Source organism: Passer domesticus, chromosome 2 (assembly GCF_036417665.1).
Source record: "Passer domesticus isolate bPasDom1 chromosome 2, bPasDom1.hap1, whole genome shotgun sequence".
In the NCBI taxonomy this organism is placed as follows: domain Eukaryota; kingdom Metazoa; phylum Chordata; class Aves; order Passeriformes; family Passeridae; genus Passer; species Passer domesticus.
The window spans coordinates 62,990,512-63,018,069 of NC_087475.1; the positions used below are offsets into that span (position 1 = coordinate 62,990,512).

Consider the following 27,558-nt stretch of genomic DNA (forward strand, 5'->3'; position numbering starts at 1 on the left):
TTTACTGAGTTTATTGGCATCTTTGGTATAAATTCATTATATTATGTAGTTGGTAGTCGTGAATAGTTTGCACTAAAACTTGTTTCTGTGGTAAGCAGCTTGTGGATGTAGGTGTTCTCAAATAGAGTACTAAATCTATCCCATTTTTAAACAAGATTAGCATGTTTTGTGCTGCCTGTGAGTTTTCATACTCTTAAAAAATAACAGAATTGCACTGAAGTTTATTATCACATTAGAGTTTTGAGTTAAAAAATTCTGGAAAAGGACTGCAAAAAAGTGCTCTTGCTAGGCAGGTTGGTTCCCTGCTCTGTATCTGCTGGCCTAAGTAAGAAAATTTTGCAGCTTTTGACTCCTGGTAAAGCTAGAACCACTCATGGTAAGCATAAGTAAAACAAAAAAGTGTCACTATTTAATTTGTGTATGAATGACAGTTTTGACTTCCAGTTTCACTAGCCACTTTTCAGGGTAGAAAGACATTTAAAATATTTTAAAGTTTAATTTATTTAAAACTGGAGCTTGAAACTGCACTAACAGAAAACAGACATTGAACTTCCATGTCTTGGTTTATTTGGTGTACTGTCAGTTTATTAAGTAAGTGAGACTGAAAAGCTTCCACAGGAGCAGTGTTGTCTCAAACTCTTACTGCATATAATTTTGTTCAGTAAGTATTCATTATCTCAGTAAGGCCTTATTTACAATGTAAAATGGTGTATCTTAGATTGCATTTTGCAAGTACTAGTGTTGCTTGGTTTGATTTAAATGTTAAATATTGTGTGAATATATTAGTACTATTACATATTGCACTTCATATTGTATAGCTAGTCCAGAGTAAGTTGCCACATCAAGTCATTGATACTTTTCAAAAAAGGTATGGGGATCTAACCTGCTAATAATTTAAAAAATGCTACATAAGAAATTTAGTGTCCAATGCTTCAGTTTAGAAACTTTATTAAAATTAAGTATAGTTAGTGCTACAATGCCTTTTTGAGTTTCTGTTCCTGGGTACCATTTGAGGTGATATTTGAATACCAAGTTTTAGATTACTATATTAGAGAATTTTGCATACTTCTAATGATTTCTGTAAGTACTTTTTCTTTGTACTTCATATTGCTGCTGCTTGTGCTTTTAACAGCTTTCTAACCCACTGTTTGCTATTTTAAAGTTAGTTGTTTCAGTTGGTTCCATTTAAGCATTTGAATAAGGCCCAGATGGACTAAGGTGTGCAGACCTCATTGAAACGAGCGGCTCACACGCACTTCCTCACCCTTGTGAACTTGGGCACAATTTTGGAAGGATTAGAAGGCTTGAGCTCTTCTGTCTTAACATTCTGATGTTATACGATAGCTTCAGTATTTAGAGGAAATAAAAGAAAGCTGGGATGTCTAGTGACTAAGGCAATACTAGGAAGAAACTATTCCTACATGTTTATGCTAGAATATTGTGATAATTTATTTATCAAATCTTTCTATTTTTGTATTTTTAATTTTTTGCACTCTTTTTCTGTTCTAATGGCTGCCCTTCGGGATAGGCTGACCTCTGCTCTCCGTATGACATCCTGCAGTCGGATATTCGTCACATTCGAAAGACTGTTGACACTCTGCTCGCCCTCGGGGAGAAACCCCCACAATCAACTTCTGCTTTTCGCTCCTGGGATCTAATAGGCTTTTGTCTTTTCCATATACTTTTTATAGTCTTGATGTATATAACTTATCACTGGAATTTGCTAACAGCATAACCTGTTCGCATGTGCGCACAAACTTTCTGCTTTGTCTCTGAAAAATTACAGGTACTTAATTTCCTTCCTTTGCCTTTCAAACTTCTCCCTTTCCCTTGCTTCCCTTCCTTGTAATATCTTTATTAATCTCTTGAACTAGAAGAAAGGAGTAGCATCTTGAAGGCAAGTCCTATGTCTTCTCTCCCCTCTAGCTGTAGTTTAAGAACTTATGTATCTCTTTATTTATAGCTTTTCTTTCATGTTGCCTAGACTACTCACTAAATGTGTTAAAGCAGTGAAGCTCCTCTTATTCCATATTTGCATGTAGGCTAGATGTGTATCACATGCTAAATAGAGCTGAGCCTCTTACTTTTTGTGAAAATCCAAGAATGCTGCAGATACTGAAGCAGCTTCAGGTGGCACTTCCAGCAGGTGATAGTATTTTCCGAGTGGGTGCCAATTATCTCTGCACATACTGTGTTAACAGCACTTAGAGAACTATCTTTCAAATTACTGTGGGTTTTTTTTTTTAAGTCTTATATATTAACAAGAGTACTGTAACTTGAAAGATTATGTTCTGATTAAATTCCATACTGGAGTAGTTAGATTTTCCTATGGTAGAATAATCTTTTTCTTCTGTAACACAAACCAGTGTTGGACTCCTTTTAAACACTTGCTACATTAGACCCCAAAGGTGACTGTAAATTACAGTGGGTATGAGCAAGCAGTAGAATCCAAGGGACTTTAGAATGTTTCAGGATGAAGGCCGTGCAGTACAGTGACACAGTTTGGGAATAAGCTATTAGATTCCTTAATCTGCCATTCTTTAGTGTGGCATCAAGCAAGTCCCATCATGATCTTCTCTGTTTCATCACCTGTGCAAATGCAGATACTGTTTGTTCGTTTGTTTGTTTGTGTAACCAATGGAGCAAAGACATTGTAGCTAGGAAAACAGATCCTCTGGGAAGACTCTAGCTTTTCCATCCTAGGAAGTTTTAAAGAGCAGTTTAGACATACATTAGGCAGCAACTGTTTTGGTATGTTTGAATTCTGCCTCTGGTTAGACTGCTGGACAGATGATTTCCATTTCCCTTCCAGTTCTGGGTTCTGTTCATCTACTCTAAACTTAAAATAAGAGAATTTTTGGGTTTCCTCCTTACTAACATGAAAGATACAAAAGAAAATTGATTGAAAAATACAAACCCTCGAGTATAAACCTATATCGACATTGCAATATTGGCCTAGATGCTGTTGCCTAAATTTGTAACTCAGGCTAGCTAACCAAAGGACCTCAGTTTTGTGTCTTGGAAATACATGCATTCATTTCCACCCATCTAGTATATAATAAAATAAGGTGTCGACTTCTAGAGTATAACTAGGATAAAAGTTTGTATGTTACTGATTATTCTGGCCATACAGTTATTATTTAATGCTGCTCTATAAATATCCCCACTCCACAGATACTTGTAAAATTTTATTTAAAAACTTTTAAATGCAGTTCTATTCCTGGTTTCTGTGGCTTAAATACAAAGATATAGAAATATATATATAGACAGATATTCATAAAAAGTAGTAAGTGTGTTATTAGATACATATTTTACAATGGTAAAATTAATTTCTGATGAGGGATAAATAAAAATCTTTAAAGGGTTTGGTGTCTGGCACCTCTCAGTGCATACATACAACTTCATTGTAAAGAGTGTCATCTGTGACAAAGCAAGAGTTCAGTGAGTACACCTAAGCTTTTTATTTGGTGTGTAACTGTAGACTTGTGCCCTCATCCTTCACAGGCCTGTCCTCTGTGTGCCTAATTTTAGCAATTCCAACACCAGGCACTTGTTTATTCAATCACATCTTGACATTTAAGCTTCCACTTTGAGCAGATCTTTGTTTTGATTTTTTTGTTGTCTTGTTCTAAGTATTTTGCTTTTCTGATGAAACTGAGTGATATATGGCTTGAATCAGTTCAGAATCTACTAATATGTTTATTTATAATCCAGTGTTGGCATTTGAGACAGAAGTAATGTCTTCTATAGGATTGGGATTTTGCTATTGCTCCTGTAAATGGTAAACAGGTCTCCTGTCAATAGTTTGTGTTGTGCCCTCCTTATATAGTGCTGAACTGCAATGTATGAGTACATCTTTTCAAATTAGAAAATCGTGTGGAGAAAGGTTGTGCTACCATCCTATAATACTCATCTGTGTCTTTGTCTAATAGCACATCTGGTTATCCACTGTATCCAATAGTCTGGAGGGTGGTAAGAGGAGTAATCAGTGTGTTTTGCATTTTCAGTGTGCAGAAATGGAAGTTCATGTCTCCAGTGGTTTTGAATGCTTTATCAGAGTAGACATGAACTGCTGTTGTGCCAATTTAGACCAAGTGAACATCCCCCAGTCACAGTGACACTTAACTCTCAAACTTGACCGCAGTCCTAACTTTGTATATGCTTACCTTGCAAACAGACTCATCACTCAGGGACCATTTTCTGTGTGTTCTCAGCTGTGACAATATCTGGTATTTAAAGTGTAGCATTATCTTTCTGGTAGTTAGAGATCGTGAAGCCATCTTGAAACAAATGGTGAAAAACACCAAACATACCTGGTTCATGACGAGCACAGCTGTGCTGCCATGCACATGAAACTTAACCAGTTTGGTATTTTTTGGGGGTTGTTATTGATTACACTTTCAAATATCTATAAATTTTACAGGGAAAGAAGTAGTAAAATTACCCTTACATTTTCTAAGTCTGAATATAATAAAGTTTCTCAAAATCTATTTCAAACGTAATGCTAATATGAAAAAGATCTGTCTTTCCATCTCTGAAGTCAGTAATTATTACACTAAATGGAGAACTGGAAACTAAAACATCATTAATCTACTGTAATAGGTTCTTTGCTAAATTCAGAGTCTCACTTCTGTGCTGCTGTTCTGTGGCTTTAGTACTTGTGAACCAAACAGTTCAACTCTTTGATGGTTCCTCACCTTTGAGGAGATGTCAATATTGAGATGTCCAGTTAGATATAATTGGTACTTGCTTCTCATAGCCAGTCACATAATTAAGTTGATCGCCTTGAGTTTTTTTAAAAAAGTGCACTGTAGTTCACCCCTATATTCATTAATAACATTAATTATTAATTAATAACATTAATTATATTTGCTCCTCTGTTTCTTTCCCCATTCATTTTTTTTTGCATTGCAGTGATCGTCAGAGATTTTCAAACATGATATCCTAATAAATGGGTTTCCAATCTGTACTGTGCCCATCGTACTCTCATGTCCTGTGGAGGTCATCTCACTCATACGGCAATAAAATTATAAATACAGCTTGTAGTGGATATTCTTGCAGGCAAAAGGTGTTTGCACTGGAGCACAAGTGGCATTTTGAATTGAGGATTTGGCTTTCTTTTTCCTTGATACAAAAAAAAAAAATATTTTCAAGTGCAGTGTAATGCAGTGTTGTAGTCCTTCAAATGCCTTTTGTATAGTAACAAGTTTTTATAGCTAAAAGCTGTATATAGATCCCATTGTGCTCTTAATAAGTGTTCTGAAGGTTGAACTTTATGTGAATGAGGACTGAATTAGATGTGAGCAAATATTCAATAGGGTTTTCTACTCAGTATACATTAATAAGTTGCCAAATAATTGCCATGTCATTGTTTTTCACAAAAATTTTTCTGCTGTTACCAAAAAACCAAATAAAACCAACAAAAATCCCAGTCATACATGCAAATTAGGAAAAAAATATGGTACAGCTGGTTTTGGGAACCTTTGCCATTTCCTTAATTTCTAGAACACAAACTGTATTATGCAGAAAGAGCAGTAGAAAAACACTGTAAGGTAATGACGTATTCTGTTTTGATGATACAAACCCTCATCACTTTCTCAGAATTTAATATGTAACTTTATGGTATAATTGGTATTTCCCTTGTAAGACTGTGTTTTCTCTTACTGTTTTATGTGTGTCTTGTCTTTACTAAGATTTTTGTTCCTTGAAGTTTCAGGTCACAGTTTTCTAAGCTTGTTAGAATAAAACTATGAGGGATTTTATAAAATATATGCTCTATTTTTAAACTGTATGGTTCAATGTCATAATTTATTGAAGAATCCAAAACCCATCCTTGGATTGGGCTACATAGGCAATTACAGTTTTTCAAATATTTCCAATTTATTGAATGTGCAGAAGATGCACCTATCTAGATGTCTAACTGGCTGTGACTCCAAATACGTCATTTTGCAGCTGCAGTATAGCCTGAATTACTGTGCTTTTTTCTGTCTCTTTTCATTTGTAGTTGAAATGGTAGTTCAGGGCATCTGGGCATATACAAATATCAACAGTAATAGTGGAAAAGGAAAAAATATATAAAAGGACATAATTTTAAATTGCCTTAGATATATGAGAGAGTAAATATTTGCTATAGCTTTTTTTTCTGACCTTTAGAAAGAAAATTGGTTTTGTCCTAAAAAAAATGCAGAGGTAGAGTATATTGGACATTAAGTTTGCTTGATTGTAATGCCCTGAAGTTTCTTTTATTGACTTCCTTCTTCAAAATAGTTGGCTTCAAACATGAAATGATGGGCATTACATGGACTTAGGTTTTTTAATTTGTGCTTTGAGGAATTGCACATTCCAATATTCATTGTTTTGTTAATATTTTTCCCCTGTAGATCTGAAATCTCATATTCTACAAATACAAGGAAGAAAAAGACTCTCTGAATCATGGGGTTCCATTCCTCTAATTTGTTAGTATTTTTACTAACAAATACAGACAGCTGGGCTTTGCTCTTATCATGATGTGGTCATTTTACCACTTACCAATCTGATATTATGGCAGCAATGTCTTTTTTATAAATACTTACTGTATCTGAAGTATGCCAAGCTGCTTGCCCTGCCATAAACTAATTCAAACAGTTGTCTTGTCTTTGAAGTCATCTAGTGTTGAATAAAAATAGATATGTGTGTGAAAGTGTGTCACGTGTTCTTGAGGGATTAGTGTCATTGTGTATTCCTAACTTTCTTCTATCCTAAATCAGACATTTGGTTCCAGGATTAGAAGCTTGCTCTGGCAAGCACATGCACACTTGCACGTTTGTGGGTACATCTGTGGTACTGTCTCTTTGTGCTGCTTTGTGATTCAGCCTCCTGCTGCTGCCTCCTTTTTGTGCACTTAATGTTTTTTCCTTCAGGAAGAGTTCTTTTGCTTCATTATGCGTTTGAAAACATCTTTATCCATTCAAAATGGCTATGTGTCTGTAGAAGGTGGTTTGCTTGCAACAAGTAATTTAAGTTCCTTTTTGTCTTTAGAGAGAAAAAAGGCAGTAAAAATATATTAGATCTTCATTTGTGCAGTAGATAGAGAATAGAGAGATTGGTGCTGCTATGAGAGGAGTGAGAGCCCTTCCCACCACAATTGTTTTAGGCTGGTCTGTAGAGTTAGTATCCATTACTTCCATCTGTTCTTTCGGGGTTTGTTCTGTGGTGGTTTCAACAGGGGTGTTTTTAAAGACAGAATTAACACCTCTATACAGAAATGTTATGTGTTTACATCTGTTGTAATTGGGACAGAAATTTTATATAATGTGGGGAGAAGTGAGTGAAGTTGAGTCTCCTCACAGTCAGAGGCGAGTTCTCCTCTTGGTTGGTCAGACCTTTGCTTCAAAATGCTAGGATTTAAGGAAAGCTTTGAAATCTCCATGGCTTGCAGCTTTGCTGTTGGTGGTTTCCAGAGAGCAGCTGTATCTGGTGAGGGAACAAGGCAGAGCATGGAAAGCAGGGACAGTAGCTGAACTTAAGTACAGAGACAACTGGGATGGTGCTGCTGTTATGGAAAACTGTTGTTTGTGCTTTGGATTCTGTCCTTGGCAAGATTTGCCTTTTCCTAGTCTGAGAAGTAAAAATGTGACTCAAAAACTGTGATTTGAAAAGTATGGGAGTCAGAGTTGATGAAAGCCATTTACAAGGCTTTTAAGATAGTGTTTACAGCTTACATATCAGAACTGATTTGTGACACATTAAGAGAAGCTTGTCATTTGTAGGAGATGGCATTGGTCTCATTGTCAAGTTTGAAAAGTTCATTGTAGCCATGTGTTTAGCTGCAGAATTATAAAATACTAGCCAAGTGTGCTTCACAAGAGAAGGCTGCCAAGTATGTATGTTTTGACCATGAAACATAGAATGGTACGTAAAAAACTTAGGTGGTGGGAAATTTTTCACTCCTACAACACAGTTGTGTGGTCCTATTTTTTTTACAGACCTCCTAGAACAGCTTTCCTGATTGGAGTATGCATCTTGTAAATCCAGCAGGTAGAGAGAGGTTGCTTCATACAAACTAAATTACTATGCTGTATTTAAAATAATTTGATAATGCTTGCCTTTAAAAACAGGAAAAAAAAACATATTGGAAGGGTTTTTTATAGGAAATGGGGCATGCATTCCCTTATGCTTTAAGTGCAAATGTGCTCACAAGCAACTGCAAAAATCCTAGCAAGAGAGCATGATAGAACAGCTCAGTAGGTGCTACAAGGTGCCACAAAAATGGTGGGTTTGGAATTTAAATTCTAAAGTAAACATTCGTAACTGTGGTGGTTTAAGTAAATCTGACTTCAATAGCAAAATGCAGAATATTTTCAAACATAAATATCTAGCAAGGTAGGTTTTCTTAGCGTTGGGGTTTTGGGTTCAGTCCATACCCTTCAGCCCTGTAATGCCAGTCCCTTGGTTTTCATCTACTGGATTCAGTAGGCCTTCTTATTAAATGCCTTTTGTCTAGCATGGAAGAATAATGAAATACTGGCATGCTAAGGGCCACCAAATCTGTGAAACAAGAGGCTACTGTGCAAGGACACTGGAAAGAAGTAGAAGAGTGTGGAAAGAACAGCATTTCACTTCAGGTGTCTGATTTGTATTCTCAAATAAGATTAATGTGGTTCTTTAAAAAAAATATCAAAATCAGAGCATTGTAGATTTTTAGATGAACTGGCTCCCAGGACAGTAGATTGGCAAAATGTCTAGGTAGAAAGCACACCTTTGAAGTAGAAGAGTATTGGGTGGGTTTTTTCACCCTTTTATTTGATATCACTGTATCTACCTTCTTGTGTAGCTACTCCAGAGCTAATCAGCATCAGTTTCGGAGTTTGCATCCTAAACTATGTGATTTTCTAGAAAAGGTGCTTTTTTTTCAGATGAATAAAAGTTGGGAGGAAACAATCTCTGAAAGCTTGCAGGTCAATATTTCAGTCAGAAGAATGAACTGCAGACTCACTGTCTTAAATGATCAGTTTATGATTGGTAGGTTTGGAATGGAAATGTGGCTGATGACCAGGAATGGCTGCAAGATGGGGAAGTTCCTTGGCCTGACTGGACAAATAGTTGCAGCAGAGAGAGGCAGGGTGGCTGGCAGGAGCAGGAGGCTGTTGCCACAATAGTCTGGTCAATGTGAATCAGAATCCACTAACTCAGTGGAAGTAGTAACTCAGCATTGGCAAGAATATTACTATATGTACGTTCTTCCATGTGGGGAAATGTATGTTGTCCATCTTCGGCAGACCTACTCAGCCAAGCTCCTTGAAAATTATCTGTTTGAAGTTGTTTCTTGGGTCTTAAGGAAATCTTTCAAACATAAAATAATGAATCCTAAAACAAATTCAGTAGTAAGTATAAAATGTAAACAAAATACAAATTACAGTTACCAGTATCAGATGCTGTGATTGTGAATGAAGTTTGGCTCTTATCTTCAGGTTCAGTAGTTAATAGGTATGTTTTACAATTTTTCCTGTCATTGAGGTTGGAATGAGCTGTGAGGAGCTTCACAAGAAATTTAAGCAAGCTAAATGTTGGTTATGCATAAGGGAGATATTCATTAACAAAAGAAAGTAATAAACATCAGAAGCAGTGGAACAGCTGTTTGGTACTGATACTTTTCTGGAGCTGTGGCCCACTGGAGGAGGTGTCCTGAGCAAGGACTGGACTAAAGTGGAAGGACATGAAAGAAATTAGGTGCATGATGTAACAAAGACTGTACAAATTGTTCTTGTGTGTACCAGTTCCATTGTACTGAGTTGTAAGGGCCCACAGGAATCAAGGAAGGGACTAGAACTGAAAAAATGTGTCATGAGAAGAGAGGTTGAAGAGATCAGTGAGGTTTAGATTGAGGAATTAATCAGTATGAGGAAGTGTGGAAAAGGACCATGAATTGTACAAAGATAAAATAAGGGACCCTTAGTTAGCATTACAGATGCAAGAGGAATATTCAGTAGAAGACAGGCATTTAATTAAAACAGAATCTTAAATGTGTCAGTAGTTTTAAAAGCTGAAAGCTTATTGAATAACTAAGATATTCACTTGTGAGAATGTCAAAACCACCCTTTCTGCAAAAAAATCGGTATTCCAAGTCTGCTGCTGGTTAGGTATGGATGTTTTTGGAGGGAAGGGTTGGACCACACAGATGGTGCCCTTTTCATGCTTAAAGCAATGCCGTAGAGCTGAAGGACTTCATGAGCCAGGCACTGTTTCCATGTGTTTGTGTTTAATAGCTCTGTTTGGATTTTTCTCTTACCTGTATATTTTTGTCATCCCACTTACGCTTTTGGCTTCTGTGTTGTGGCAGTGAGTCTCACAGTTGTAATTATGGTTTATGTGATGTAGTCTGGCTTTTCCATCTATTATAGACCTGCTGCCCAATTTCTTAATTTCATTTCTTAACAAGAATACCCAGTAACATTGAGAAAAATTTTCTAAAGAGAGGGCCAGTCATCACACAAGGCTGCCCCTCTAACACTTTCTCTAATTATTCATGGGTGGGTGTCTTGCTTTGCCTGTAGGAGATACAATATTTACTGCTTGACTGTCTCCTGCTATAACAACCTCTGTGGACAGCTAGTGAGCTCCATCCTGGCCATGACTGCTGTGTCCTTATGGTGAACAAAGTTGATTCCTGGGTGTTTCAAATAAGGTGCCAATACTCAGAATGAAACACTTTGCCCCCTGAATGCACAACATTGCACACACTTCCCTGGATGTGCAGTGTGTGGATTTCAAGGTGCATATCCTGGGCCCTGTCTAGAGCTCAGTGGGAGAGTGGGGGTTTTTTGGTTTGCTTTTTTTTAAAGTCAGCCTTCCATCCCCCATCTCACACATATGTCATGACCGGTCAAATGTTGTGTTACCCTGCTTTGTAGGTGGAAGTTTGGTGCGTGCTTGCTGGCCCCCACTCTTAGCTGTTTACATGCCAAAATGACTGCAGAACAACTTGGCTTCTGGGGCCCCGAATATTAACAGATCTCTCACTAACTCTTAGGTGTAGCAGGAGCAAAATCAGAGACTTTCTGTCAAAATCACAGGAAGTTCTTTTTAATTAAAAATAGGAAATGATTCCTGCTTGCTGGAATTTGTGTTCCAAATGTGATCATGTGAAGTGAGGTTCTGGAGTAAGTATTGAATATTCTAATTTTTACTCCTTTTTTTGTCTTTTTCTAGGAGAAGCTCTGCCTACCACATCACATCCTAGAAGAAAAGGGCTTGGTAAAAGTGAGCATAACAGTTCAAGCATTGCTAGATGTAACCACAGTGAAACAAGCTTTATTCACATGAAACTACCCTCTCTCTGCTGTTACCAGCTACACTGTGCCATGAACGAATCAAAAACTGCCCATTTTTTCAAACTGCATTGAAGACAACTCCAGTACTCCAAGAGTATTCTTAGCATTTTAAACCTATGTTTCAGACTGTACATATGTGTCGAACTACAAAGCAGAAACTGAACAGAAACATTTTCTAGAGGAAGTTGGCACTTCACTGCTTTTATAGCTCACTTTGTACAGTACTTACTAAAACAACACCTCTCTGCCACTTAAAATCGTGTGGAGTACACAGCTGTCTTGCAGCAAGATACTTTGTATTACTAAACTAAGAGTCACTGTAATCACCTGGGGGGAGGGAGAAGGGAGAGTAAATCAGACTGCTACCACCTTAGGTTTTTCTGCAGTTGCTTCAGGCTATTGCCTTTTAAAAATATCCAGACATTAAATATTTATATAAATATTATTTATTAGTGAGTTGTTATTCATCCTTTGGATGCAAAATGTAAATTAGGAAACTGTATTTTATTACTGCTTTTTTTGTGGTTAAACACTTTATTTTAATATAAATACTTTGTTATTTTTTATTCTACTTGGTGTGCAGTAGCTCTAGATCTCCGTAAATGGTATTTTCTAATATGTGAGATAAAAAGCAAACAAAATAGGTGCTTCTATTAAAAGAACAGCTAGCTGGAATGGCATTCTTTATTTCTTGAATCTGTGGAACATTGGTAAAAAATTGTCTGCATTCCATTGAGTTTCCTACATTCCAGTAACACCTCTCCCCTCACTAGATAGACTAAATTGGCTGAAAGTGAGAGCACACCCATTTTATTTGTATATAGATGTTTAAAGACAAAAGGAAATATGTAAACTTGAAAAATAAATGTGAAAAAATATTTTTGATTGCTTATTTTACTATGCACAAGACATTTAACTTTTGCCACAACAAAATTATTTATGTGCATTAGGATCATGTGTCTTGAAATGTAATTTTGCACTGTAACTTGATTTATTTTAAAAATTACAGCACTACAGAACAAATAGTAAAAAATAGCACAAGAATGTTAACAAGATTAACAGGTAGCCTAAAAATTAACTTGTTTTCTTCAGTGATTCCTTCAAGAGGAGACAAAATTACTGAAGTTGCCAAAGGCAGTCTCAAAGACCCAGTCTTCCAGATCCAACTTGCCTGGGTGCAATGCTTCTCTTTAAAAATATCCACAGAATTAAGCACAATGTTCTGTAGTGCACATTTGCAGCATCAGACCTCTACTTCCACGTCAGCAATAGGAAATAAAAGTTCTTCTCCTTCTTACCACTTTACATTTGCAAAGAGGTTTTTAAAAGTATACTTTATTATTAAGACATCACGCATTTTAGATCAGAAAGTTCCAGCACAGTGATTCTTCTTCTCTCTGGAACATCCTATTTTCATTCACACAAGAAGCCAGTGATGGGACTTGGGCAAGCAGGACGGGGCAGCTGCATGTGGTGAAAAGGGAAGCAGGGAGTTTGAAATGTAGAGTGGCAAAAAAAAAAAGAGGTAAGGGAGTGTGAGGACTAAATATTTAAGCAAGAGGATGTGGAGAGAGTTACTGTATGAAGGCTTTTGGGCAGAGTGATGCATACCTGTCACTGCCCCCTCTCGAGGCACTGCCTTCAGAGCCGCCCATGCTCAGCAGCAGATGTGCTGAGCTCCAGCCGCTGCTGAAGGCAGAGCACTCACTGCAGCACCACCGCTGGCTGCGGGGCTGGGGGCAGTGACAGCAGCGTGTGGGGAGGAGGAGGAGGAAAGTGGACTCGCAGACAATGAGCCAGGCAGTATGCATGGAATATCCAGTTACTTCAACCAAAGCAAAAACATTTATTTTATAGAGGGAACATAGACTTAAATTGTAATTTGATTGGCAGCTAGCGTATTGTTTCCTATAAAATGTACTGTGCACTTTAACACTAAATGAAAATGTATTTTACTATTTTACAGAGCTGCACAAATATCTGTTTTGTCAAAAAGCACGAGCAATGTAAAGAAAATAAGTTTTCAAGTCAGAGTTTATCAAATTTTAGAAGCATTCAAGGATCAAGTATAAAAATAGGAATATTGATTTCTGCATCTTGAGGGTAAAAATGCAGGTTTCCTGAGTATTTTTTTACAATGTATATATGGCAACATGAAGCTTTGTAATTATTATTATTTTGACAAATCTTGTTTTTTCATAACTAAAATTTTGTTTTTCTCCTGATACTGTCTTTCACTATTTGCTTGAAGTTGGCTGTAAATAAATAGCTCTAAGTATTTTGTAATACAGCTTTTTTTTATGCAGTCTTAACCTGTATGGCTAAAAAGAGACTCTTCATGATCCTTTGTACAATATTTATATGTGCAATAAAACATGCATGGCAAATCTGTAATACTCTCTGCAGTGAACATAATGTATATAGAAAATCTTTACTGTAGTTACAATTAAACTGTATTATTTGCAGAAACCCTTTAATGCCTATCTCTGTGACTGATCATTTCTTGGAAAAGACAGGGTAGTTGGAGAGTAGAGCACTGGAAATGATGGGTTTGGGGATGGGGATGATGATGACGTGATGCAAATAAAGGAACTTTGCAGCTAAAGATCCAGCTGGTAGCTGTTGGGTACCTGGAATGTTCCCCCTGCAGCTTTGCTGCTGCTGTTGTGAAGGCCTCCTGCCAGTCTGGCAGTGGCAGTGAATTACCTGCTTCTGCTGCCAGGGCTGGGCTGGGCTCAGGGAGAGTGGAGACTGCCCTCCTTCACTTTGCTCCTGCTCACATTGGTGTATGAGAGTTGTTCATTTTATTGCTAACACCTCTCTCTACAGGGCAGCCTTTTCTTTTGAAACGCAGAGATTGTTCTGCAGCCTTCTGCTGCAGCAAACAAAACACAAAGATTCCTGGAGAGTACTGAATCCAAGCAGCAAACACAGTAATGCCTTTGGCCCTGGGGATAACCCAGTGGGTGAGGGCTGTGCTCAGCTGCTTTGCTCTGCCCCTGGCTGCAGAAACAAGGAGCAGGTCACAGCATCCAGCCTTCTCTTGCCCATGCAGGTTTCTGAAGTCATCCACGTACAGATTCTCCCAGATTTCAATTTCTCTAATGGAGTGTCTCTACCTTAGTGAACAGGTGACTTTATGGGCTGTACTTTTTCACATTTGATAGGGGATTTTGGAAGCAGAAGATCTCCCTGCAATAATTTCCTTCTGGAGAGCTCTTGCAGTGCACACAGTTGTATCTTCCCAGCCTTCAGAGCTTAATCATAAACTATTAGATGCAAGACTGATAAGACTGATACAAGCTGATGCATAATTTAAGACTCACCAGCACCAGCCTCTCTGTAACCTAGAATCTAGCAGGAGCCAGAGACACAGGAGAGCATTCAGCATTGCCTAAAAAAGGAAACCCATCCTACATCTGTGGTGGCATTTCCTCTGGCAAGAGTGAGTCAAGGTTTGAGCAGTGATTCAGGTCCAGCTGAGCCATGAGAAAAGCTGATTTTACAGGTGGTAACTTTCAGCTTACTGGAACAATCTGTGTTCTTGTCCAAGGTAGCTGGCAGAATTATACCACCAAGAGCTATTTTAGATCTATAACTGTCAGGACTAAATTCTGCCCCCTTTTGTAAAATAAGCATACTTTATTTCAGCAATGAGATATTAGATCAACTAGATAGCAATTGCTTTTTTCAGATCTATTTAGCAGTTTCTTCTCAGTCCTGTCAAATCTAAGATACACATTACAAGTCTTTCACACTCTTAAGAATCAAAGGCAAGTGGGAAAAAAATCCATTTTAGTACAGACTGCTTCCTTCACATGTTTTTTAAGGTCTTTTCTGTAAGTATCATCCATGGAATACTCCAGATCATTTACCTGATAACACACAGGACAGTAAACCACTGTGCACAGCAGGCTTTTGTCTGGATTCTCCACCAAACCTTGCCCTTGGAAGGTATTTACACAGGCCCAGGAAAAACACACCTACCACTTCAGATTAATTAAGGAGCTTGATTAGCTGTGCCAGTAACAACTTCCTTCTCCATTAAAGGTTGAAGTAAGCCCCAGTAATTAACTGGCTGAATGGGCACACTGTTGTTAATCACAGTCTGCACAGTTGCACTAGAAGCTGTCTGTGGGTGCCACGTCCACACCCACGGCCTGAAAGTCACTCATCTGCTGGCTTGCATTTTGACCCAAATGCAGCAGATGTAACTTCATGGCATCACAAGTTTTCCAAGCATGCAAGAACATTCCCAATACTTACTCTATACCACACATATCAAATTAAGTGTGACTTTTATTTTTCTTAGAAGTACAATCAATTAGAAGAGCTCCATTTTACAAACATCACTTCAGCAAATGATTCTTGTTTAGTTCACCACTATCCCTTGATTCATCTTGTCCAGGCAGCACTCACATCCAAATGGTTCAAGCATTGAGGTATTTTGCATGGTGTTTGATGTGGTCATTAATAAATGAAGCAATGAAATAATAGCTGTGATCATAACCCTAGAAAAGAACAACAATAAAGAAATCAGCAGAGAACATACAGCTCATGATAAAGCAATCATGCTAAGCTCTCTTAAAGGAAATGTAATGACCCTGCTGGTTTTATCCATTTTGAGAAATACCTGGAATATATATAAACATGGCAAGGGATACGTAACAGGCTAAGTACAGATGAGCACTAGGAAGCTGAACAAACAGGAAGTCCCTTAACCTGCCCAGACCTGGACCTGTAAGCTGGAGATGGGTAACAGGAAGGCTCAGCTGCAGAGTGAGATGCAATCTGAGAGAACAGTTGCCCTCACGGGTATTGTTCTTCTGGTAAAACACAGGGGGGATAAGGAGAACACAGCCCAGGCCTGAGTTATTGCTCCATCCTGTGCTGAAATGTCACCCTCTGGCCCACAGCCCTTCATCAGCACTAGTTCTATCTTCAGGTGCAAGGTTTAGGATAAACCAGAGAGGACAATCCTTCACTCTCCACAACTGAGCTCCTCACTGGGTCTGGGTGGAAGTTGCCAGTGGCTTACAAAGACTCCAGTGCTCTCAGGACAGTCTTGTTCTGGATTACTGCACTACAGGTGAGAGCGATCCTTCCACCTGGGTCTTAACATCAATCTAGGATGTCAAGCAGTTCCACCCCTTCCCTAATTTACACAAACACATGCAAACTAAATCACACAGTTTTATGGTAAACACGAAACCCACAGCACAGATAAGGGATGCAGCAGAAGGCCATGTGTCACTTTGGCTGTACAGTGACTGCGATACTCATTAAAAATGATTACTGCTGTCTTCAGCCGAGAACAGGCAGCCCGAGTCCCCATGCCGGGATCAGCCTGTCCAGGCTGGAAGCACGACGGCACCTAGTGGCGAAGCGCAAAGCGCGGCTGAATCGCGTGGGGGATGCACACCTTGCGACTGCAAAGTGTCACTTCTCACCCTCCTCCTCAAGTGGCCAGGGACAGGCCCACAGTGACAGCATGCCTGCCCCCCTACAGACACTCTTCACTGCCTGCTGTATAGACCCAAAAATCACAAACAAGAGTCCGACAACCAAGGACTGCAGAAGCCACTTGCCTGCTGCAGCCTGAAGACCACCGGGATTTTCCGCTCGGTGCAGGCAGCGATGAAGTTATCAGGCAGCAGCTGGCCTGCAGACAGGAACTGGTCATCTTTGCCTTGGTCAATCAAGATGTCGAGGCGAGCGCCTGAGTAGGACTTGACAAGCTGTGTAGCATCATAGGCCTGCAGAAATAAGAGAACTGGCATTCAGTTACATGTGTTCAACTGTTTCAGTTTGTTGACCACAGGAAAAGAATGGCACAGAAAGAGTCCTGGGCAGTGTTGCTCAGGAAACCAAGCTGCATTGTGGAAGAATGAAAAACAGGAAAAATTCAGAAAAAGTAATATCCATTGCTTTAAAAAGGGCAAATGTGTGAGCTAGAGAATTACCAATTTGGCAGTTTAACCAAACAGCATATCCAGCCCAGGGCTGACTTCCTACAGAATGGAAGAACAGCAATATAGTCAGTACTAATTCACACCCTTGTGCTGAAACTAGAACCTGCTGAAGAAACTTGGTATCTTGGTGTATTTATTCTGGCAGCTAAAACTCAAAACACCAGTGTGGCACCACTAAGCTCATGGGCAGGCATTTAACCTGAAGGTTACCATGATCATTTGACCACAAAAATTTGGTTTGACTGAGAAATAAAAACTCTAAACATGCATGTATCAAAATGTAATTATGATGGGGAACACGTTACTGTGCTTATTACATGCTCAAAATAAATAACTCCTTTAAAAAGACAAAGTGTTTAAATACTGTGGAGAAGACCAACCACCAATGGACAGCAAAATCCAAAGTCCTACACCAAGGCATGAGAGCCATTCTTCCAGGATGCCACCAGATCCAGAAATGACACTATGATGGAAATGGGAGGTTGGGCTCAGCCCAGCACTGTGGCCACGGTATCAAGTTATCCAGAACATATTTACATGGCAATTTTAAGCCAAAATAGAGAGATCAGAGGTTGTATATCTGTTTCAAAGGCAGACCTAAGTTTGTTCCTGATGATTGCTGTTGATCTATTGGATTAGGTTTGCAGAAGTGCTCCAAAACAAACTAAGGGGACAGAAAGCAGGTTTTTGGGCAGTTGTTTTGTTTTGTTTCACAACAAATCCATTACACTAACTCTAAGCAAGTTTATCTGGTGATTTCTAAGTACACAAACGACTCTGTTAACAATGAGAAAAGCAGAGAACACTCTCCAATCCTGTAAAGTTTTAATCAGACCTGGAAGTCTTCCTAAGACATACTTTAATCCAATTTACAGGGGACTGAACTGCAGCTTGTGCTTATTACAAGGAAATCTGAGTACATGGTCAGGACAATCCCTTCTAACTTAATTATAAAAATACAGCACAATGTTTAAGTTGAGATTAAAAATACTGAAGGGCTGCCCAAATAATGCAGCAACCATGCAGACAAACATTTCTGCATCTTAGCTATTCATATACAACTACTGATAGCTCAAAATTAAGGTCCTGGAGCTAAAAGCAAACTTTGTCTACTTTAATGCTGTTCTGCAGGATACCAATTTCCCAGTATCTGACAGGCCTCTCTTGGAGGCCTCCCACAGGCTGCCCCTGCAAGATGTCATGAGGCTCATCAGTCTGAACAGTTTGCAGCAGTCTCTCTCTTCAGGCCACTACAAAAATACCCTGCTCATAATTGTTCTCAGCCCAGACTTTTAAACCTTCATAAAATTGAGAGGAATGTAGTTGATTTGATGAGAGGCCTATATCTCATTACATTTCCATAGGCACCACAAGGCAACAGCAAGTGTCTCCTGCCAGAAACAAACAATGCTTTTCTGTGCTTAGGGGTGTAGTAAAACAACAGGACCAGCTCATGGGCAATCCAGAGTTGTTTTCCAGGCTCCTGCTGTGATGTATTTACAGATCACTCATTCATCTGACATTAAAGAACTGCAGCTGCAACACATACCTCCCATTTGCTTGCATCTGGTCCCAGATATCCACCAAGGGCTTTCTTCCCCCACTGACACTGAATTGGGTTGCAGATAGGAGCAAATGCTGACACAGACTGTTCAGAAAGACAGCAGCAAAAAAACCCAAATTATGTAACAATGAACTGCAGCAAATGAAACTATTTATACATTTAATGCCCCCAAAGAACTCAGTATTATGTTTTCTTCCATCACATTTACAGAAATCTATATAGGCATTAGTATACCTCATATAAACTATACTTCATCTTACTTTGTACTTCCCAGGATTCTTCAGAGCAAGAATAAGAGCTCCATGACCTCCCATGGAATGCCCAAAAATAGACATCCGTTCAGGGTCAGTTGGAAAATTGGCATTTATTAGTTTAGGCAGCTGTACAGGAAACAAAAGCATAATGAAAATGTTAAAGCAACTTGAGTGTGTTTAGGAAAAAAGCACAGAACTAACCAACTTTTAATGCCACTGAAACCACAGGCACATCTCTGGTTCTAGCCTGACATTTGTGCTCATGGCCTGAAAGCAACTTGAAGGGGAATGTGAAATCCAAAGGAAACAGTTCAGCAGATATTAAGTAACTCAAAGTATCTCTATAGAAATCTCCGATAACTTTGTCACACAAGATGTGGGAATTTTGTATCACTGAGCCACACCCCTTTGTCTACCCAGCAACACCAGGAGAACCCAACAGCCAAGTTACCTCATCCTTTATGTAGGAATACATCCTGTAGTTTGTTTTCCAAGGATCTTCAGTGGCATCCACATAAAAACCAGCACCGGTGCCAAAATCCCAGCTTTCATCTTCTCCTTCAATATTGCAGCCACCTAGCATGACAAATCTTTCCTTTAGTACATGTTCAGAACTGAAGAACCTCCCATACAAATCAGACTCGAGACACAAGTTTCTCAATCACATCTCTACCCCTTCAACAATAAAACAATTCCGATTTTAATTCATTAGTACAATGTTTTCAAGTGCTATTTCAACACTTTCAAAATTACATAATACCTGCAGATATATCCAATTTTTGAACAGTGTAAATATCTCCATAAATAAATATAGCATATACCTATCTTCTAAATTATTTCTGTAAAGCTTTGTCCCATTACTCAAAAACTTAATCAAAAGTTGGCATGTGTTAATTGATGCTACCAGCTTATTTCAGCCATTAGACCTGTGTGACAGAAGAAAATTTCTTTTTCCCCAGAATGACAGAACCACATATCACCAAATGGTGTGTCCAAGCCAATTTATGTGCTTTAAATAGTGCCTGCTACACCTCCCTTTTTAAGATTCTCCAGAAGAATAATTCACTGTTCCTATAATTTCACAAGTCTACTTCTTCTGCCATTCATTTCATTGCTCCCACCTATAATTTCCATGAAACTTAAATAATTTCTTCTTTGAATAACTGCAGGATTGTATCCTCTTTTCCAAGGCCACACTTTCAAACTAAATTTGCAGATGTATTCTTGAAAGACTCAGTGCATCCCACCCAGTCCTCCCCTTTGATTAGTCTGTGATTTACCAGCCTGGTCTGCAGAACCTAATGGAATATTTCAAGGTATATGTGATAGGAATGTTTTGAAGAAAGAGAGGCCATTATTAAGTGCCTATTATTTTACCACAGTCAGATTACACTGCAAACCCATGTGTAACTCAACAGTCCCTCACAATTTGTGCAGAGATGGCTGCATGCACAGTGTGAAATCAGGTTTGTACACGGATCAAAGCTGACTTTGCTCCAGTGACATGGCCTTGAACACCGAGTGATTCTGTAACTTAGCAGTCCAGCAATCACAGGGACTGGGCTGCTCAAACATGTTGGACGTAAAAAGTCTGTCTTCAGTACCTCAGAGATGAACAAAAACTCGGAAATTCCTGTCAGGCAATGCTCATTATGCTAAAAAAACTTTCAGAAAGCCTTGAAAAAAAGAAATTTGAAAAGGAATCTGCACAATATTGCTCAGTATACCTGTCTGGAAAAACAAACCCCTCCAAATCAGGAAAAGTGAAGTCTATCAAGGCCTGACAGAGGGTCTGCAATGACAAGTATTTAATGATTTCATGCAGTCTTTTTCCCCATCCAGACACATCTCCTGGAACGTATAATAATGCAAGATAATTCTCATGCATTACATAATTAAAATGCATATATAAGCATTTTCAATACTTCTCAGCTCATGATAATATTTGAATTGCTTTTCACTTGTTTTTCCAGACAGCTCAAACAGACTTAAGAACACCTGGGGTCTCTGAGCTAAATTTTAAGAGTATAATATGAAGCTCATTCCAAAACTCATTTAAATAGCAGAGCAACCCTTATCAGTCATTAGGCTAAAAGGCAAGAGAGAAGCTGCCACGAGGGACTTAAAAGAAATTGGACAAAGCAATGACCTATGCAAAGGCAGTTACACATTGATAGAGACAATTTTCACAGATACTACCAAAAACAAGTTCCAGTCCAAATAACCAATATTAATACAGCAAAGGTTCGTTGCCCATCTCAAGCCTGCAGTAAATAGCAACAACAAAGTGTGAAGTTCATTCACTCACAAGTTTTGCTCTTCTGTCTCTATTCTTCATTAGAAACATGTATTTACATTCTTTGACCTGACACAACTTCAAAACCTAGATATAAAAATTACTTCATGGAAAGAACATTGCTTCTTTTCCATACTGCCTGTAGTCAGATGTAACCCACTAAAGTTTGGGAAATATCATAAGACTGACACCTTTGTTTACAGCACTCATGAGACTGCAGCAGAATCCAACAAATACAAAACATAAAACAGTGAATCCCTAGTGTTTCCAATAACTGCAGATCCACCATTTTCAGATTTCCCATACCATAAGCTCAGCCTTATACAAATAACAGCACATAATTTAAAAAATCTGTTCATCAGTAGTCTGTTGTAGCTGCAAGGGAAAAGGGTTTCTAGTTTGCTTTTCAAGTATTGTAATCCTCTGAAGGCATATATTTAATTTGCTTTAGAAGACAGAATACAATTAAGAGCAAGCATTGCATCTTTGTGTGGCAACACAGTTCTGCAGGTTTCATAGGGTCTCAGCACACAAAATATCAGCAACAATTCTAGTAAGACACATTTGTTGTTTCACTTTTCTTCTCTCTCCTTGTCTGTGCTGAACTCTAGAGCCCCTTTGTTCTAGTTTTAGTGCCACAACAATAAATTCCAATGCCAAACCCTTCCTACCCCATTATTAAGAACATATACAATGTAATCTAGTGAACAACGCAGGTGAGCAGAGGTCAAATTTTTACTCAGGTGAGCAACACACATTTCAGCACACAGCAGGACCCCATTCTCTGAGGACAGAGAGTGCACTTGAGTGCACTGACTGTCACCATGTCTCTTGTGGAACTCACGTGGGCTCGTGTCTGGTGCCACCACAATCAGGCCATGCTCGGCTGCCGCTTGTTGAAACGCGGCTTTTGTTATAAAATTCTGTTCTGTGCAGGTCAGCCCTAGGGAAATAAAAATATCATTGATTACCCATTGCTCGTGGCATACTGGTTTCAAAACTCTTTTTGACAGAAAAGGTTTTGAAAAACAAGGATTCCTATCTCCAAAAACATGGAAAATGTTTTCATGAGGCTCAACAATACTTGACAGCCACAGAAAGAGAGCTGCACTGTCCCACCTAGTCCCACCAGCAGGCGATCAAAAGCAGATCCACATGCACCCTGCATCCCCTCCAGCACCCACTCATGCTTGGTGCCTTCAGGTACTGGGCATTTAAACCCACTGACCACAGGCCTTTGCTAAGGCTGGCACTGCTACCTTCTGACCCCTCATCCTGCAGCTACATTTTGCTCGGTACTGTCATCTCAGCTGTGTGCATTACAGAATCACACACGTGGTCTGACAAATTCTACATGCTTTAGACAGCATAAAGGGCCTGTAAGCACCCTGGCTCCAAAACCCAGAGCAATACATACCTTTTCTACAGCAGCAGGTCCAAATAAAGTCCAGTTACAAATAAATTACATTTCACACCAATATTTCAATTTTGCTTCACTATGCAAATTGAGAGGAGTTAATGATTCTAGTTTTCTCTGAGGACAAGTTGCCAGTAACCTAATTTGACTGATATATTGCCCAAGACAATACAGTTTACATTCAATAAAATAAATGTGCTGCATGGCTTAGAGCTCTTCAGACAATTTTGATGTTCCTAACTTCAAGTATAAATATTTTTACCCAGTCCACTGTCATGACACAAATCAGACCCACCAGCTATTTTGTGACAAGGAACACAAGTCTCCACACTAACAGTCCTGGTCTCCAACTTTCTAAACACAAGTCTCAATAAAGCAACTCCTCAAATTACAGAACACAGCTTCTGCTTTTTATTTTGAATAAAAGAAAAAAGGATTTAATTAACTAATTTTTGATGAGACAACTTCACTCCTGCTGCCTCTTCAGGCCCTGGCCCTTTCTGATCCCACAGGTTTACTTCACACCAGACATGCCTGGCTAAGGCAGCTGACAGCACCTCTCTTTTCAAGTTCACCAGTTGCTTCCTACAAAGTTGTACTTGGAACAAGGTAGAGTCCACAGGACAAATGTGCTGGCTTCCATGGGCTCTTTTCACATCCCTACTCTGTCAGCTGAAGCAGTTTTCAAAAACAAATGAAAGCAGGAGTTGTTCCAGCAGGAAGGCCTTACAGGAGAACCTTTATATATACCCTTTGGAACTAAAGGTATGAACATTTTAGAACAAAAGGGTAGAACACTGAGCATTTTAGAACACAATCTGGTAGGCCACCCACAAGCTGCATTCTGATTTATCACATTACACTCAAACTAAGTGTGCCTTCCATAAGGTGAGTTTCTGTAGAATCCAAGAGCTGCCACTGCAGTACCTCTACATTAAGTTTTTAGTAGTGCAGTAGTTTAAAAATGTTTAAGATTGTATTTTTTGAGTTACTAAGTCTCATGTCACTTACCTGACAGCCAGTACAGCACAGGACACTTCCCAGTTTCTGCTTTTGGAGGCAAGTAGATTCCAAACTTCATTTTGCATTTTAGCTCTGCACTGCATTAATAAAATATTCCTTGTTATCACCACTACTTAATTAACAAAGTCACTACCATTAAAAACAGGAATCAGTGGATCAGTGCATTTCATTGAAAGGGAGACCTGGTCAGTGAATTGTAGCAACTAAGTTAAAGGAAGGGAAAATCAATTTTTAAACTCTGCCTTAGACTCCAGATTTGGCAACAGCTAACTTTTCAACCTTGTTCTGAATATACTTAAAACAGAGACTTACAAATAAGCCACATTTTCACAGTGCTTCTAACCCAGAACAGGTTGAAGATTGAAGTTTGAATCCCAACAATATTGAGCTTGAGCTTTAGCTATCAAATTGCAAAGCAATTTTTACTGAAGAACACATCCACATGAGTTGCACAACATAAAATGCACAGCATGCGCCAGCAGGGGAGGTTTTCAATCTACTAAGTCTACCAAGTCTAAGACAAATTAGTTGCTCAATTAATGCTAAAGCCTAAAACTATCAATAAACTCTTATCCAAGCACAACTGATGATTTCATTTTTATTTGGATCAAAATTTTTTTGGAAAGCTTGGGTTTTTTGTACACCTTCATTAAACAAGAATCTCTTCACGGAGCCACTGCTCACAGCACTTTTCCAGAGTGCACAGAAGCAAGTGGAGCTTTGCAAACACAGTGGTTCTCTGTGCTGCAAACAGGACAACCCAAAGTAATGAAGCTCCATTTTCAAAGGTAAAAGTACTAGCTTCCCACCTCAGCTCTGCAGCACTAAGTGTACTAGATTGTGTTAAACATTAACACAGAAATTCAAGAGCACAGCCAAAGCAGGAGTAGACACTATTCCTGAAATATGGATATTAGTGAGAGCATGCTGTTTTCCTGCAGACTGAAAACACTGACAGCAATGGATTCACTGCCCCAAGCTAAACATCTTTGTTGCTTTAGTGGTGTTTACCTGTCATGTTCAAACACCTTCTGGAAACCTTCAAAGCATTTGTTGCTGGAAACCTGTTTCAGTGCCATGATTTTAACTGGGGGAAAAAAAAAGGAGAAAGTTAATTTCAAAATAAAACAATTCTGGTCTTAGACTTTTTGAGAACAGAAGAGTTGAATACAACTTGTAGTATCTTTGCTTAATGTTACCATTTATCAGACTTTCCCGCACACACTTTCTGATCTTTGATTAACTTTCTATTTCCCCATAAAAAAGGGACAGGGGAAGCTGCACTCTTGTGAGCAGAATGGGCAAAGCCTACCTGCTTTCCTACAGACCCACACGTCCAACGACCTTTTCCTCAGCACTAACTGTGGCTTGCTCTTTGCCTACCAAACAAGCATTCCCATGTGCTGTGGTTAACCTGGAGCTCCCTGTGCCAGGCTATTACTTCCACAATTACCATACAGGAAAAAAATACCTGTCCCACCTTTCCTTCTCTTGTGTGTGACAGTATCTTGCCACTAGCTACCACAATACTGAGCCTTATTCTCATCTTGGATGGAAGTTAATTACCACATTCTAACAGTCTGTGGGACAGCAGAAACAGAGGAGCAGAAGGCTTATTTCCACGGCAAATGGTATGAAAGCACAAGCAAAGGAGAGCCATGGCAGTTTTAGAACAGCTGGTAGTATAAGTGTGCTAAGGAAACAAGGGAAGGCTGACACAAAAGTGGACACTGTCAGCTTGCACAGGGCAGTAAGGCCAAGCAGGGAGCTGAAGGGTGAACAGACGGCAGGGTCACAGAATCACAGAACATTCGAGTCGGGAGGGACGCCCAGGGATCATTGTGTCCAGCTCCTGGCCCTGCACAGGACCATCCCCAAGAGTCACACCCTGGTGCCAGAGAGCATTGTGGAAATGCTCCTCGAGCTCTGTCAGGCTGGTGCTGTGACCCCTTCCTTGGGGAGCTGTTCCAGTGCCCAAACACCCTCTGCGTGAAGCACCTTTTCCTGACATCCAGCCTAAACCTGCTCTGACACAACTTCAGGCCATTCCCCCGGGTCCTGTCACCGGCACACCAGAAAACCCTGAGGGGAACCCAGACCAGGTAACAAATGCCAAAAGGAAAGCATCCCACCCCTCACAGCTGCGCGCTCCTACGGGAGCCCGGGCAGGAAGAACCACGCAGCACGGGGAGCCCCGCGGGGCTGGGGCCGAGGGCAGTGTGCCCAGCAGCGCCCTGCAGCACCGCCATGGCACGGCAGCGCCGCCAAGGCCCGGCCCGGCCCGGCCCGGCTCGGGACGCCCCTTTCCCCTTTCCCCAGCCCTGCCCGCTGCGCCACAGCGCTCCCCGCGCCTCCATTGCCACCCTCCCGCCTCCGGCCAGGCCCGCACGGCCAGACGCTGCCACCGTCGCCTCCCCGCCCTCCCAGCCCGTTCCCGCTGCTAATCCCGCTGCCGTTCCCGCTGCCTTACCGCGGCGGAGCGGCGGGAAGGGGCGGCCCCAGCGCGGAGGCGGCTCCTCCTCCCGGCCCGGGCCGCCCCCGCCCGCCATGGCGCTGCCCGCGCCCAGCCGGGCCTGCCGCAGCCAGAACGCGTGTAGACACGTTCTTAAAAAACGCTGCTCTGTCATGTTCGGTCTTTATATACTTTGAAGTCTAATCAAGAAAGGGGATTTAATCCGTGAAACAGCAGTGAACAAGCTCTAATTGATGCCCAGGTGCTAGAAGGACAAATTGCTTGTAGGTAGAATTGCCTTGGTAAATTTTAGGGCTTGACGTGTTTCAGGGCTCTGAGACCTAGGGAGAGGTTGGCAAAGCTCCGGGACAGGGATGTGCTGCTGATAGTGGGCACAAAGAAGGCAGAATTTACGGGCCACAAGGACTTTTGGCAGAACTCCTAGGATAGGGAAGAAAATAACAAAGAAAACTCATTAACTGTGCTGAAATCAGCTCTAATTGGGTAGAAGATAATTCTGATGGGGAGGTCCTGACCATCGACTCACAACCCACTGACTCAAGAAATGCACCAGGGAATCCATAATAGTGAACTATTCAAAGCAGCCATTGTGTTTGTTATGGTCCCTTGACTATTTTAAGGGAGAAAAAAGTTGCTGAAGTAGTCTGAGCTGGGACCACTACATTGTTCCATTGCAAATGTTTTATTTCCCTTCAGGATTTCAGAGTTCTTCATAGCAGGTGCCATCAGACAAGCTGCTGATTTTATAACAAATCCAAATTCTAGTGTAGGTATTTTACACCTCACCTACAAGACCACAATGTAATGAAGATACTTGGTAGTGCTTCCATCTTATCCATAACCCAAATGATCCCTCCTTGTGCTGGGCTTTTATTATTTATTAATTTACAGCTAAACATGTCTATCAGTTGTCAAAAAATATCCTCAGCAAAGCTCCTTCCTACTTTGTAGTCTTGTGTCATGTACTGCTTTGGCAGTAACTATTTTTGCCTATAATACTTTTCAGTCTTGACTTTTCCAATTCATTTTATATTTTTGAATCCTGCCTCTGTGCTTGGATGTAGTTGGTACAGATAGTCTGTCTCTGAGCTGTTTAAACCTCCTTGTCTCAACTTTCCTTTTTCAAGCTGTGTTTAAATTGCAACCAATCAAATTAAATTATGTACTTAAGTACTCTTCAGGTTGTTCCTTCCATCTCTGTTTATAGTAAAATACAGGGCACCCCCAATGAAGGAACAACTGGCATCTAA

At 39.9% G+C, this 27,558-nt stretch overlaps 2 protein-coding genes across 12 annotated transcripts in view; one reads left to right on the forward strand and one right to left on the reverse strand.

Moving 5' to 3' along the window:
* The window catches only part of LRCH1 (leucine rich repeats and calponin homology domain containing 1), a 115,842-nt gene extending 102,056 nt beyond the window's left edge, over positions 1–13,786 (forward strand). For 6 of the 8 annotated variants that reach the window (XR_010356121.1, XR_010356122.1, XR_010356123.1 and 3 more), the window contains 2 exons: positions 1,529–1,786; positions 11,188–13,786. Coding sequence is in view for 2 of the 8 variants with exons in the window: in XM_064408763.1 (XP_064264833.1) it covers positions 11,188–11,301 (114 nt within the window). In the remaining 6 variants the exon portion in view is untranslated. The remainder of the gene's footprint in view (positions 1–1,528; positions 1,787–11,187) is intronic. The other 2 variants (XM_064408763.1, XM_064408764.1) reach the window with 1 other exon arrangement.
* Positions 13,787–15,590: 1,804 nt separating this feature from the next.
* On the reverse strand, positions 15,591–26,377 carry ESD (esterase D). Of its 4 annotated transcripts, none has more exons than XM_064408766.1 (9): positions 26,306–26,377; positions 24,847–24,922; positions 23,824–23,912; positions 22,240–22,338; positions 19,551–19,675; positions 19,106–19,225; positions 18,831–18,929; positions 16,898–17,065; positions 15,591–15,820 (listed from the first exon to the last, which is right to left on the reverse strand). In XM_064408766.1, exons 2-9 carry the CDS (start codon positions 24,912–24,914, stop codon positions 15,740–15,742), a joined length of 849 nt encoding a protein of 282 aa, XP_064264836.1. In that variant the 5' UTR covers positions 24,915–24,922; positions 26,306–26,377; the 3' UTR covers positions 15,591–15,739. The 4 variants fall into 4 exon arrangements, with proteins under 4 accessions (XP_064264836.1, XP_064264839.1, XP_064264840.1 ...); XM_064408769.1 differs by lacking the exon at positions 26,306–26,377 and adding an exon at positions 26,225–26,249; XM_064408770.1 differs by lacking the exon at positions 26,306–26,377 and adding an exon at positions 25,977–26,180.
* Positions 26,378–27,558: the final 1,181 nt, after the last annotated feature.